The following is a 13,550-nucleotide window of genomic DNA, read 5'->3' on the forward strand; positions in this document are numbered from 1 at the left end:
GGAGATAGGGCTGCACATTTTTGCGGCGGTCTCCCCATCATCTCCCCACAGTGGCTCAGGAGATGATGAAGAGGTCTAGGAGAGCCTGGGCTGCCTTTCCCTGGCATTAGGCTGGTCTGGGGGCTGCACCCAGCTGCTAACTGGGGCTGGGGCCTCAGGCCCCACCAAGAGCCAGTCAGCACACCCTCCCAAAGCGTGTACGTAGCGGACACGAAGCCCTGAGCACCAACATTTCACTCCTCGGACCGTTTCTACAGAGGAGTGAGTTCAGCCAGGTTTGGACAAGACTTTATTCCATTTAACAGGGACCAGCACAGGGTATCCAGGCACTCAGTGTTATCTCTGTGTGTGTGGTTCGCTCCTGTTTTCCTTACAAGTGCCAAGCCATTTCTTCTTTTAAAGCACTGATCATTTTGTGGTTTTCACATTTTTGATCTCCTGCAGCAGGTCAGACATTAGAGTGAGACTGACTAACAAGATCATGAAGTCTTCAAAATCAATTTTGTTCTCCGACTCCTCGTCCAGGGAAGAAATTATTTCCTGGTATTTTGGTTTGTTTTCTTGGCCCTATGGAGAATTTTAAATGAAAAAAAAAAAAAAAGGTTAAGCATGAAGTTCCTTTTTTATTGCATCATAAAAAAAAAAGACAGACAGACAGACACCTATGTAAAGATTCATGTATTTTTCTATCTTCCCATTCAGGTTTTTATGTCCACATTCATATTAGTTTTTCTAAAGGTATCCCAAGAAACTCAAACAGAAATATTATTGCAATCAGACAGGAGAACAACCAGTCCCCAAAGTTTCCACTCAAATCCAGAATATATCTTTTAAAATACACCTAGTCATGCCTGAAAATCTGGCAGTGATGATGATGTAGCTGGTAACTGCTGGGAAAAAATGGAGTCCTGTGTCTTGATAAAACCAGGGAGAGGAAACAACAAACCAACCAACCCTCCTAACCTTCATATTCAAGACAGGTCCTCAAATATATACTGTGAAAGTCTCAGAAACTTGATTTTACAGACATGACTTCAGTAGCTGCTATTCTCTGTCCTGTTGGACTTTACTGTTGGAATGGAAGGGATTATTAAAATTATGGATCATGTCCATTATTCATATTTCCTTATAAAAAAAAGAAAAAGAGTTTCAGGATTTTTTTTAGCTTAATAATCTTCAAAACGTCTCATGATTCCAAATTTGCTTGGCTATTGATATCTTCAAGTCCTTTTCCACAAAGTGCCTAGTTTCTAATTTGGTACCAATTCCCTCTCCCCAACCAGCCATGTGATTTTGTTATTCCTGGAAGCAAAGGTATCATCAAGAATGTCTTTACTGCTAAACATCTCTCTCATTTACTTAGTTGAGCTCTTTTTACTACATACTTTTTTCTACCACTTGATAAAACTGTTTTGTCTTTTTTTTTATTTAAGGAGGGAAAAAAAAAATCTGCAAGAAGTTTACAGCCACAAGTGCCGACATAGCTGTTTTCCACCACACCCGGCTGCCGCTGACACCCCGGGTGGGTGACCGATAGCGAGGTGCTTTCCGCTCCCTTTCTCCCAGCAGCCCCACCAGTGACCGCAGTGCATGCGGCTCTGCAGCACGGGGCTGCCTCTCCTGGAACGGGGTCGGTGCTCTGGCCAACTACCAAATGCCTCATTAAATACAAGGGCTTTCTTCTTTTCGTAAATACAGTCTCTTCTCATCATCTGAGGGTTTGGGTGGTTTTTGTTTTCTTTTTTTGCAATTGCCCTATTTTCTTTAAAAAAATGCAAGCAGGCATGTCAGCTGTGGTTTATTGCTGTCCCCCCTCCTTTAGCCCTGTGTTAGACACAGGCTCAACATAAAGCAACTAATTCACTGAAGATGTTTGTACCAAATCACTGAAGTCTCACTTGGGATTACCCCACGGACTGATGCCTGCCCAGCTGCAGGACAGAGCCCGAGGTGCCATTCCTGCACCCAAAGCGCACCCAGCACCACCCGCTCACCCAAACCCCCTCACCTGTATGAAACCCCAAAACTGGGTTTGCAGCAAGCTTTTGGTTTCAGCTTTGCTTAGCTTGCCCTCAGGGTCAGCAGAGTTGTTATACACCAAAGCCATGGTAGCAAAAGCTTTTTCAAGGTCTGAGCCTTTTCCTAGAGCTGGGGGGGAAAGTTATCAGCCTATCAGAAAAAGTGGCATTTGAGATATAATTGAAAGGAATCTGTCAGAACCATCCTGAGTGGGTGGAAATCTGTGTAGTTTCATTAAAGTTAATGAGACTGAAACGGTTTATAATCACAGAGGACCTGGCCCAGATTTTATGTGGAGTGGGCCAGCAACATGCCTCACATCCCATGGAAACACACCCTGAAAGGAAGCTTTCCATCGGAGCTGGGGCAGTAACACGGGGTGACGCGCGAGACCCATCTGGCCTGCCCCCCCCCGGGCATCCAGCAAGGACCTGCCACGCCATGGGGACAGGCCATGCTGGCCATCTCCTGGGTGCGTTTGGACTCCCAGGATCCTGTATGAGGGAAAACGTGGCCCATTTGGGAAGCCTGGCTGAATAGAAATGCCCGTGTCTGAGCACCAGCGCTGCACTTCAGCATTACGGTATACTTGGGATTTTGGTGGGATTCATTCCTCCCACTCCTGAGCCGCATCCTAAAGACTGCACACTCACAGCCCTCGGTTAGCGTCAGGTACCACAGATGATTTGGGCTGTGATTTTTAACGGAAAGGCAAGCAGAAGAGGAGGCGCGGATCAGCGCAGGAGCACGTTGCACAGGGACCCACGAGACCCTCTCGCTTTGCACCAGCTGAGGGTCTGCATGGGCTCTGCAGCTCTGCTAAACCACCAGGATTTACTGCCCTTGGAAGACCTGAACCCCCAAGGGGCAAGGAATGGGTGCCCTTACCTTTTATTGATGCCAGCTGCTTGGCTATAGGTATGCTGGTAGTGAGAGAGAAGAGAGGCACAGTTATCACCTGCTGACTTGTGTGTGTATATATAGTTTCTCCATGAGTGAGCTTGCTCATGTCTGTTTCATTTAATCCCCCAGGAACTCATGGCTTCCCAAAGGAGACTGGCTTTCCTTCGCGGCGGAAAGGAAAATGGCCTTTACAAGCAGCACACAACATCACACAGCTCCTAATCCCTTACCTAAGCAAGTAGCCTGGAGTTGTTACTAAAGGTGCTTATTAAATAATTTTAAGAGAGAGAGGCATTGCAACATCCTTCAAGTAATTTCTTCAGAACATGAAAGAGCTCCAGGAAGTTTCTCAGTTTTAAGCCCATCCCCAGGGAAGCGCAGAGGGGTCTGTCATCCCCTGCTCACCAGTGCTCCCAGTTTGGAGCGGACACATAGCTTTTATGTCCAGCAGGACTCACACCTGTGAGAAGTGCCTCCCTGCTTTCTATTAAAACTTAAAGACTGCTTACTTTTGCTAAAGGGCTGGAAACTAATTACAGAGCAGCCAACACACAGTAGAATAGTTTGCTTGTGATAGAGACAAATACATCCAGATAATGAATTTCAAGACAAATGGCAGATCACCAGAGATGCAAAGAACAAAGTAATGACTTACCGCTTGGGCATGCCTGCTGCAGCTGAAGGGATTTTTGTGGAGGAAGCAGGAGCTGGCTGATTGACCGAGTACTGCTTCGTGCCGGGAACGCTGGCTCTGCAGCCGCACATCTCCAGGCCAGGCTGTTTGTGATCTCTAAGCAACTCCAGCAACAGCAAACAGGTGAATTCAAGCTCTGCCCTGTGAAAGCAGCCTGCTTGCAGCCATGCCCTGCCAATAATGGAAATGCTACCTGGTGATCACGGAGCCAGCTAAATACATCGGTCCAAAGCAGCCCCTGTAAGGCAGCACTGCTGGGTTGGCAAGTAGCGTGGGTTTTATTTTATGTGAGAATTTGACAGAAACAAACCAAACTAATGGAGCCTGAATCCTCTAGATCTGTAGGGATGTAACTTTGCATCAGGAATAACTAAGACACCGAATCCATTCAGCTATACACATTATCATTTTAATGGGAAACCTTTCTAGCGTAGGCTAATGTAACTTGCCCCAAGCTATAAAGTGAGTTGCTCCTATAGACAGAGTCAGAAACCAAGCGTTTCCCAATTCCTGACCCAGCATTTATCCTAGGTGAGCAAGCTCCTGCTCTAATATTTATTTCCCCGGTGCAGTGCAAAGAGGAGATCTGTTCTTCCTCCGAAGCGTTGCAAAGCAGCATCCGGCACGGAGCCTCTGCTTCGGTTTCCACTCGAACGGATACTGCCTGCTTCCAAAAGCAGCACGGAGCCATATGGCAGAGCAGTCGCACATTAGAGGAACTGGAAGGGCTCCGATGAACTTTGTTATTTATTGGCATGGATATAGCTATTAGAAAACACACAGCTTGTCACACTGCCTATCTCTGTGCATGGTCTCCTTTCTGCACATCCTTTGCCTAGAGGTGTCTAGACAGGATAACTTTGACCTAAAAGACCGAGCGGCCGTTTTAATACCAAGGTGGTCTGTTAATAGGTAGTGACTTCAACTACCTCATCCAGCTCATCACTCCTGGTGAAAGGCTACAATACTGATGTCAAAACTACCCAGGATGAGACTTTATGTAACAGGACACGCAAAGGAGACTGCAACAGATGGCCTAGAGAATTAAAATGTTTTCCTCATTTAGTAGAAGCTAAATTACTGAAGGCTAATGAATAAGGATGTTCACCACCTTACTGTTCCTGGATTTTAATTATCTTAAAAAGCATGGGAAAAGAGAACCTTTAATTTTCCATCTAAGAGTGTCATTACTCAAACAATTCAGAGCCTTTTTCTGAGAGGTTTAAGCTGTCTTAGATCTCTAGTGCGTTCTTTAGGACTGGCTCATGAATAAAACAGAGCCTGTAATTGCAATGACGCAGCCAAAACACATATAATCAATGCTCATTATCCCATCAATTAACACACTAAAATTAAACAAGAATTCAGGCTTAGTAATCTGCCATCAGCCAAAAAAAAAAAAAGAGTCTTGATATCATGTTGAAGTGATAATTCCCTTTCACATCTGTTGAACCATACAACAAGGCATGAAAAGCCTTACATCCCGGTTAATCCGCAGAATGGTAATGTTTGGTCTTAGCGTCCAAGGTAAAAATGAGAGTGAGAAACAGACTCTGTTGCATGTTTATCAGCTACAGGCAGTGCTGTGAGCTGGCTGGCAAAGCCAGCCCTCTGCATTTTGGGCTCTTTCCACCGTAGATCAGATTTCAGCTCGCAGGTTTTTTAATCTAACTGACTTTTGAGAGCCTGAGCTCTAGGACAGGTGATTTGCTTTGCTGGGGTATTAACAAGTTCACGCAAGCCTGGGGTACATTATCCCTCTAGGATATACTAATTCGCGTATGCAGGAGCGTTAGTGCCTAACAGATAAAGGGTAGCACAAGGATAACCCTTGCCTTTGCAGATGATCAGCTTTGAAAACAGCAAGATTTTGGCTGTATGTGTTGCTCGAGTATTCTGGTCAGCAAGGTATGCAGGGAGCCAGGCCATCTGCTCTGTATCTATTTTGATACACACTATTTATGTTTTAAATATCCAGGTGCTTTTATCGGTTAATTTTTAGCACGTTTCACATGTTAACAATATTGTCTGCACAAAATACACAACCTGACACTTAAAACCGCAAAATCTTTACAGGCAGTTCACTTAAAGTAATTGCCACTGCAAAAAGCCGCAGTCTCCGCTTCACTTTTGGTATTTTCCCAGAGTTTTCCCATCCTTTTTTAAGTACTTTCTGCAATTCAAGAAGACTTATGTTGTGAAACGTTTGTGTGTGATGGAGCCCCGGCTCCCTTAGAGATGACCCTACCACACTTGCAGAGGCAGGTGAGGGCATGCCCGCGGCGCGCAGGCATAGCCGAGGGACTGAAGCGCAAGGGAATACTTAAAATTGAAGATGCATTCACACCACAAGCCACTCAGACTTCATTTCTTCAGCAGCTGCAGGAGAAGTGCTGCTAACTTGCACCCAGGGAGGTAATAGCTTGATTTCTTTGTGACCAGAATACGGTCATTTTTATCTTACATGATACGTGTATTTTCTTCCAAAGAGCCAAGGCTGAGAAGCCCCCCACTCCATCTTACCCTAAAGCAGGACTGGCTGCCACAGCCTTATACTATTTTCCTCTTGCTCCATCCCTTTGAAATCAATTACTTGATGTGGGAAAAGCTAGCAGAAGCAGCAGGTCTGATGTGCTCACTGCGGTTGGTCTCTCAACACCAGCCACCATCCCTGGTGCCCCTGCACTGTCCATGCCCCTCCTGCTCGGGCAAGCGGGCTCAGCCCCTCTGGGGAAGGACCTTCTCCTTCTCTTCTGGACAGTGGTGTGCAAAGAGGAGACACAACCCAGCGCAGGTTAAGGGGGGATTTAACCAGCTCGAGGGATCGATAGCCGTGCTGCTGCAACAAGCAGTCTGCTTTGCACAGCTGTAAGTTAGCTAATGGCCACTGTACCCCTCTGGTCGCAGAGCCAAACCGGTTTACCCATGCTAACATGCTGCTAAGCATCCAGAAAAAAACCAAAACCTGAATCCCTGCATTTATTCCAGGAGGCAGTGAATGTGGGGGATAAATAAAATCGAAGGGTGAGTGTTTCCCACCCATTTGTTTCTCCACCACCATGCCTTTTGGGGCGCATGCTGCTGCTCCCATCTGCGCTGGGATGGCATAAGCGATGTGCTGTGTGTCCCAGGACCATTTGCCTCTTGGCCATCACCGTTTTTTTTTTTTAAATATCTCTTCATAGTCAATTTGATTTCACTCAAGGGTGAAATCTGCACCAGCATTTATCTGCATCGGTCGTGCTGGGCGCAGTTTGCTGACCGGTGCCTGACGATTAGCCTGTGACCAGTGCTCCTCCGGCTCACGGCCCCGCAGAGCACGCTTGGGGGGTCTGTGCAGGGTTGGGGTGAGGGGGAGACCCCGACGGGTCAGCCCGTCTCCCCTGCCGCGCACGCGGGAGATCGCTCAGCTCAGCCTGGAATTTAGCTCTGGGGTCACGAATGATTAAAATATATGCTGAGACAGAGCAGGTAAAATGTCATTTAAGAAAAGCTATTAGAACTGGTCTGTCTGCAGGGAAACATCGTTTGTCATCTCAAGCCCAGGCATTTTTCAGACACGGTACAGCACTTTGGCTAAAATATGCTTGTGCCTCATGCGGGGGCTGCCAGGGAGCAGAGCGGCTGCAGGGATCCCCTGCGTGCAGGCATCCAACTCCCTCGGTTTCTTTGAAAATCTAACAGATAAGGGATGAGCCCAACATTTTTGGTATGATATTCATTTTCAGAGGAAAGCCTGAAAATACTATTACCAAATAATTTTTCCTCTGAGAAATGTTTTATTATAGGACATTTAGACTTTAAAAAAGCAGCTATACTCATAAAACCCTAAAATTTTATTAAAGGACACAAAAATAAAAATGTAAGAAAAGAAACTGGAGACTAAATGCAACAAATGGGATGCCTCCCTGGTCAACTATTAAAATTTCATATCAAAATGCTAAGATCTTCATACTGAGGATGATGAATGATGGGACAATCAGTACCAGATATTAGTACTAAAATACAGATTATTGCTGCAGTTAGAAAATTCCAGGAGGAAAAGCTCTTGGGTTTAGTAGCAGGAGGGAATAAAAAGTAATCCTGAAAAAGAATAGTTAAGTCAGGGAGAGCATAAGCTAAGTAGCCCATCCGTTCACACTGATAAAGATTTTGATTAAAATCTGGCTTAAAACTAGTAGACAGAGGACTAAACACTTATGACATGACATGGTGTAATATGAGATGAACTTTTTCCGAGAAGGATGAAACAATACGTGGCAGTTTTTACTTGGTAGTTCTTTAGCTGTCTGTAATATTAACTGTGAAACTGGAGATATTGTCAGGAGCAGACTATAGGCAGGTGCAATGAGCGTTCCATGCGACTGCCTCTTTCATCAGTACATCAGAGATTCATCCAGGAGTAATTCAGGGCTAGAGCCCAATTTGCTCACTCAAATTGAGAGCATATACAGATTGGAAATAATTAACCTAATCAGGTCAGGCAATTGCAATATGAATTCATGCAACAGGAGCACAATTTCCAAGTCCCGACCATCACCGAGGCTCTGTTACGGGCAGCTCAATGGCCACGGTTAAGGAGATTTGATCAGTCATTGGGCAAGTATCACACAATAAAAAAAATACCGTCAAGTAGGGGCACAGCCCTGTGGGCTGGATTTGCATCTAAATTCATCCTTGTCTCCTCGCTGTGCTGGGCAGGGAGCAAAGCAGGCTGCAGAGCCGCTGGGTACCCGCAGTGGTGCTCCCTGCCCTCTCCAGCCCCTCTCCACGGAGGGGATGATGCTGCAGCTTTGCAAAGCACATCCCCTGCCCAGTCAAGAGCAATGGGGAAACCCTAAAAGAGTGCATGAGCATGCCTCTTCCTTGGCCTCTGAGGCACCTGGAGAGAAAGTCCTGTGCTCCCACCGACCCTGCCACACTGGCAGAGGTACCTGCCTCTCCTCCACAGCTCTACACTTGATAATGCAAATACAGTCCCATCTCGTGTAGCTGAGAAGTGGGCTATAAAGAGAAACACATGGGAAAACAGGAGGGACAGCACAGAAGATCAAGGAACATGTTTTTTTCCCAGGCTGACCTAGTTATTTAACTAACTGGCAGAGAGACTCACTAATGATGAAGTAGGAAAGCAATCAGTCTGCCAGCAGCAGTTTCACAGAGGATGCTCGAGTTTACTTAGCTATTTGTCTTAAACCCAGGAAACATCAAATACAGTCTTTTCCATCTTGCTGCTCAACACTTTGCTATACAGTCACTATTCCCAGTTCAAATAAACTTCACATTTCTCAACGATTGCCAAAGGATGTGATAAGACTCGAATCCAGAGGAACATGGAGGAAACACTCAGATACATTTTCTTATACAACACAGACAAGTACATGCATCATTTTTGTTTTTACTTTTGCTGCTGCCATACTATATTAATCTGAGAAGCTCTAGATGAAGAGATTTTTCATCCCTCCTAATTCACAGTGAAAACTATAGTCCCCAAAGGATAACCACCAGCTCAACTGTTCTGCGTGGCAGCAAGCAGCTAACGTACCTGTGAATGTCTGGCCAACTGGGTAAAGCAAAGGGCAAGTCTTTCATGAAAACATGGGCCTCTCTCACTACTTTTGTCAACTCTTCCACCAGCTCTGCCCTTCATAAGAAAATCTTAGATCTGGGGTTCTGCAAATAATACCCAAAATAAGTAATCATCTTAATTCTGTCCCCAGTCTTGTATTAGAAACCACCTTTCCTCCAGGGATGTCACCTCCTGAGGGTTTGAAAGCTGCAGTTCCTGTGGTAACATGGTTACACGAGAATTTCAGCTTGCTTGCAATGCAGGAATGAACCTAAGCAAAACTCAAGTTTCTTACCCTCAGCATTGGATAGAAAAGTTCGGAAATGGGACTCTGCTGATCTAGGTGGAAAAGTAGATGAAGAGAAAGCTAGTTGACACAAAAAACTCCATCTGTTTCTAGTGGAGAGGCTTAGATGACCCAACTTGGGATATTCCTGATCAACTAATACAAAGTGGATTTTAAAGAAAAAAAAAAAAAAAAGAGAAGTAGTACTATGTGGGAGGGGGCATGAAGAGCATACATCCCATCCCCATCCCTTGCCACACACACAGATTTCACTTTCTCCTGGCTTGCCTATATCTAGCTTTTTCCAAACTTAAAAAAAACAAGGAACAAAAGAACTGAAAGCCAAAATAAAATTTTTCATTGACCCAGAAATTGTATTTTGCTCTCATTTGGAATACCAGGACATTTAGATCTTCTGGTTTGTCCTCTCTATGGCTAAAACATGGCTTTCCAGCAATCTACAGACCTGGGATAGTTAGCACAGTACTGGGCTAGTCCTACTGACAGGTGGAAAGAGAGGTAAAGAGGCAGGCAGGTATTAAATTGCACAGTTTTAATTTTCTTTTTTAAACTTGTGATACTGACCTTTAATGACAAGTGCCTGTAGAAGTGTTGTACTCCACTGTACATTAAAACAATCCTCATAAAAGTGTTGGAAAACAGTAAGAATATGACCAATAAGGTCAAGCACAGGAACAGTTATTTATCTTTAAGAGTTTGCTTCTTAGTTATTTTGCAGTGACATTTTAGTATTAACATACTCTGAAAACATGCATTGTATGCAATAACTTTATTAGGGTCAAATAGATATCACAATATAGATTCATCCACCGAGTAGCCATAAATTGGTTACAACAATCATAGAAGAGACTAAGCTGTTTTAAGCTAAGATGCTTTCAACATTACAGCTCATACAATAAGGTTATATACTGATACACTTTGATTTAGAAATGCAGATGATCAGTTTTGATTAGTATATTGTCCTTCAGGCTTTCATTTGTGTCAATGCATCCCATGTGCTGTAGTGAGGAAGGGCTGAATTTCCCAGGGAGAAATCCGAACGGGCTACAAATCTGGCTCTGGCTATTTTAGGATGAGTTCCTCTGAGCCTGGGTTATTTGGTCAATCCAGTTACATTCTCCAGTAGCACCAAGCTAGCGCTCAGAGCAGCGACAGAACAGAGGGATATCTAACAATCTTGAAACAGCATGGATGGAAAGGTTTTCTTATTATAAGAGGGTATAAAGGAATATTTATACTTTGTAAGGTCACAACAATACATGCAGTTTTCATGTTTTGCTGTATTAAGCAACAGGGCATTTTCCCACGGTTTTGTATACTGATATCTGCACCTCTGTTATCTTAGTTAAATAAATACCTTTGTAAACATATAACACAGTTACTTGGTCCTTATTTTCCACAGCTCACGTTAAAAGATTCACAAAACATCCATAGAAATAGTGACTTATAGAATGAATACTTAGCTGAGTTAAATGGAATAAACATTGGTCAGGTACCATATATACTACTGAATGCCATTTCAAGGAAAAACATTTTAGTTACAAAGCATTCAGAACTTGGGTAAGCCATATATTAAACTCTGCAAAATATATAAAAGATGCATACTTTTTTTAAACATACATTTAACAAAATGTAGTGGCAGAAGTTGAGAAGTTCCATTTACACAGTCCAGACATTTGGTAGTATGAAACTGCTTATCCATGCACTAAATTACAGATGACTCAGTTAACTGAAATAATAGTAAAATCTTTTGAAACAAAAAAAGTATAACCGAAACAAATGCTCTGAAGAGTCACAGACAGGCAGTTTTGAAAATTTAGGTGCAATGTTACATGCATGGATATACAGAATAATCTGTAGAAATAATAGTAAAACACTTTCGTTTTTCACCAAAATGCAGAAGGAAATTCAATTATATTATGCATATTAAATACTACAGGCTTGAGGCTACAAAATGCTTCTACCATCTTAACACATACAAAACTACCATAAAGTTATCTCTACAGTACATACGACAACACTGACTCCAGGTCACCACCTGCAATGAGCATGTCCCCTGTATCTGGCTAGTCAGGGTAAAAAAGGCCAACTCCAGCCCACTGGCCACCTCCCACCTGTCTCAGGAGGTAGGCGTAGATCTTCAGTCAACATTAAACACCGTGTTGTAGTATTAATTTATGTAAAACCCTTAAAAGCCTGGCGCCACTGAAACTTGAGACCTGTTAAACTCTCTACACGTGAGGGATGCAAGAGCTCGTGCTGCATGAACTCTAAATTTGATTAGCGAAGGAGGTTGGCCCGCTCTGGCCGTAGCTCTGGGACTGGCCGTATTCACCCACCTGGCTGTAGGAGCCCGGCTGGTTGTAGCCACCAGCCGGCCCGTAGCTGTCTTGGTTGTAGCCACCTTGGTTGTAGCTGCTGGACTGCTTCTCCATGGTGTCTGGAGCGTGCCGCTGGCCTGAGGAATGCCAGCCTGTCTCCTTAAACACAAACCAAATGTTGCCTGCCCAGAGGATAAAGTTCAAGAAGCCAAAGACCTAAGGGGGGAGAAGAGGAGCTCGTCACCCGGCAGCCGTGGTCTTACAGCCCAGCCTCACATCATGGACCTTGCACAGTCCTGGGAGAAGGCAAAGCTGCTCCCAGTCCCTCCTTCTCCCAAAACCTGCTGGAAAATTTTCTCAGCTTGGGAGCAAATTCCCAAATTCACCTCCCTTAGCTGTAGCTCACAAGGTGTCTGTTTTGCTTTTTGTTTCCAAGAAAAGGTTGAGTTCTTAGGCCAATATATTGTTTTTGTTTGAAAACATAATCTAGTTTAATGAAACTGTAGAAAGATAAAATTGAAATAAAATATTTAAAAAGAGAGAAATTAATTGCTCTGCTGGCCTGAAGTATTTTTTTTTTGTTTTTTTAAACATTCTGAAGACCAATTGTATGGGGTTTTTTGAGGATTTTTAAAGGAATCTGTAAGGCACAAAACCTTTTCTTCCTAAAGGAGCACACAGACTCCTTTTCAAAAGCATTGCAGTGAGCAAGTTAAAAGCAGACAGGCCAACCAACGCACTTGGACAGATGCTTTGCTTTCTCCCCATCCCAACTCCGCACACTCATCCAGCTGCTGCTCCACGGCAGAGAGCTTTTGTGATTCACGTGCCTTTCCCCACAGCAAGACTGTACGTCCAATTAAATCATTTCAGCTAACTGGTTTACACCAGCAGATTTAGGTCAACACACGGGTAAGAGAGATGAAAAGATGTTTGCAAGGTAAGGGTGAAAAGTAGTAATCAAAGTCACTTACAACCGAAGTGTTGAGGCTTGACATAACAGGGCTGCGAACAGGCAAGCATTTGTTGGACTGCTGTTTGCAGGCAGACATCAGTAATAGCACTTCGTCTGGGTCGGTCGCAATCTTTACATCTGACAGTCCTTTAGCCCAAGCAGATGAGCCCACTAGCCACAAGAATGAGAAGACCACTGTCACAATGAAATCCTAAAAGACAAATTAGTTAGAAGCATTATACTGGTGTGTCTATTGGGAAGAAAAAATATTAAAATCACCAGAAAACTGAAAGCTTGCATCAGAGGACAGAAAAACTGAGAGCTTGTTATTTCATGGAAGGTTGTGATTACTGTCATCACCTACAGAGCTAATTTTCAGCAGTGCTTGATGTGCCTAACGGGGCAGAGCCCTTCGGCTGCCATTGCCATCTCCGACCCCAGATTCCCACAAGCGCGTGGCTGGTACCCAGGATGCTGAGCTGCCTTGGAAATCTGGCCATTCATGGCACCTGGCTGATGAATGGGGATCAATTTAAAAAAATATAGATGCCTGGAAAGGAGCTGGGCCCTCCTGAGGGCTGGCTTTCCCCTGGGTGCTCCTACAGACAGCCGGGGCGGGTTTCCGATAGGAAGCGTTTCCATCCGCGGCAGCATCTCAGGGAGAACCTGAAACTGGCTAATCCTCAGCTACCAGATGAGGAGTTTTCTCACCAGCTACAGGTAAGGCCAAATGTCCCTGCTCTGCACGAGCCGTGCAGCCGCTAATTATCATGAGTGAACAA

At 44.3% G+C, this 13,550-nt stretch overlaps 2 protein-coding genes across 2 annotated transcripts in view; both read right to left on the reverse strand.

Annotated features, from left to right (window-relative positions):
• Positions 1-408: 408 nt before the first annotated feature.
• Positions 409-3,687, reverse strand: SNTN (sentan, cilia apical structure protein). The gene is made up of 4 exons (XM_072876457.1): positions 3,578-3,687; positions 2,908-2,942; positions 2,009-2,148; positions 409-567 (listed from the first exon to the last, which is right to left on the reverse strand). Exons 1-4 carry the CDS (start codon positions 3,685-3,687, stop codon positions 409-411), a joined length of 444 nt encoding a protein of 147 aa, XP_072732558.1.
• Positions 3,688-11,400: 7,713 nt separating this feature from the next.
• Positions 11,401-13,550, reverse strand: part of SYNPR (synaptoporin) — a gene marked incomplete at its 5' end in the record, with an annotated part of 109,035 nt that continues 106,885 nt past the window's right edge. Inside the window, 2 exons of the mRNA XM_072876422.1 lie at positions 11,401-12,029; positions 12,788-12,979. Of these exons, the coding sequence (XP_072732523.1) occupies positions 11,763-12,029; positions 12,788-12,979 (459 nt within the window). The remainder of the gene's footprint in view (positions 12,030-12,787; positions 12,980-13,550) is intronic.

This window comes from Ciconia boyciana, chromosome 11 (genome assembly GCF_034638445.1).
Source record: "Ciconia boyciana chromosome 11, ASM3463844v1, whole genome shotgun sequence".
NCBI classification, from domain to species: Eukaryota; Metazoa; Chordata; class Aves; order Ciconiiformes; family Ciconiidae; genus Ciconia; species Ciconia boyciana.

What these genes read in the sequence shown, in the direction of transcription:
- SNTN (XM_072876457.1), bottom strand. Translation starts at nt 3,687, where the DNA reads ATGTGCGGCTGCAGAGCCAGCGTTCCCGGCACGAAGCAGTACTCGGTC. An exon ending in GCAGCTGGCATCAATAAAAG is followed by an intron (nt 2,149 to 2,907) that starts GTAAGGGCACCC and finishes TTTCCCCCCCAG; the next exon opens with CTCTAGGAAAAGGCTCAGAC. An exon ending in AGTTTTGGGGTTTCATACAG is followed by an intron (nt 568 to 2,008) that starts GTGAGGGGGTTT and finishes AATTCTCCATAG; the next exon opens with GGCCAAGAAAACAAACCAAA.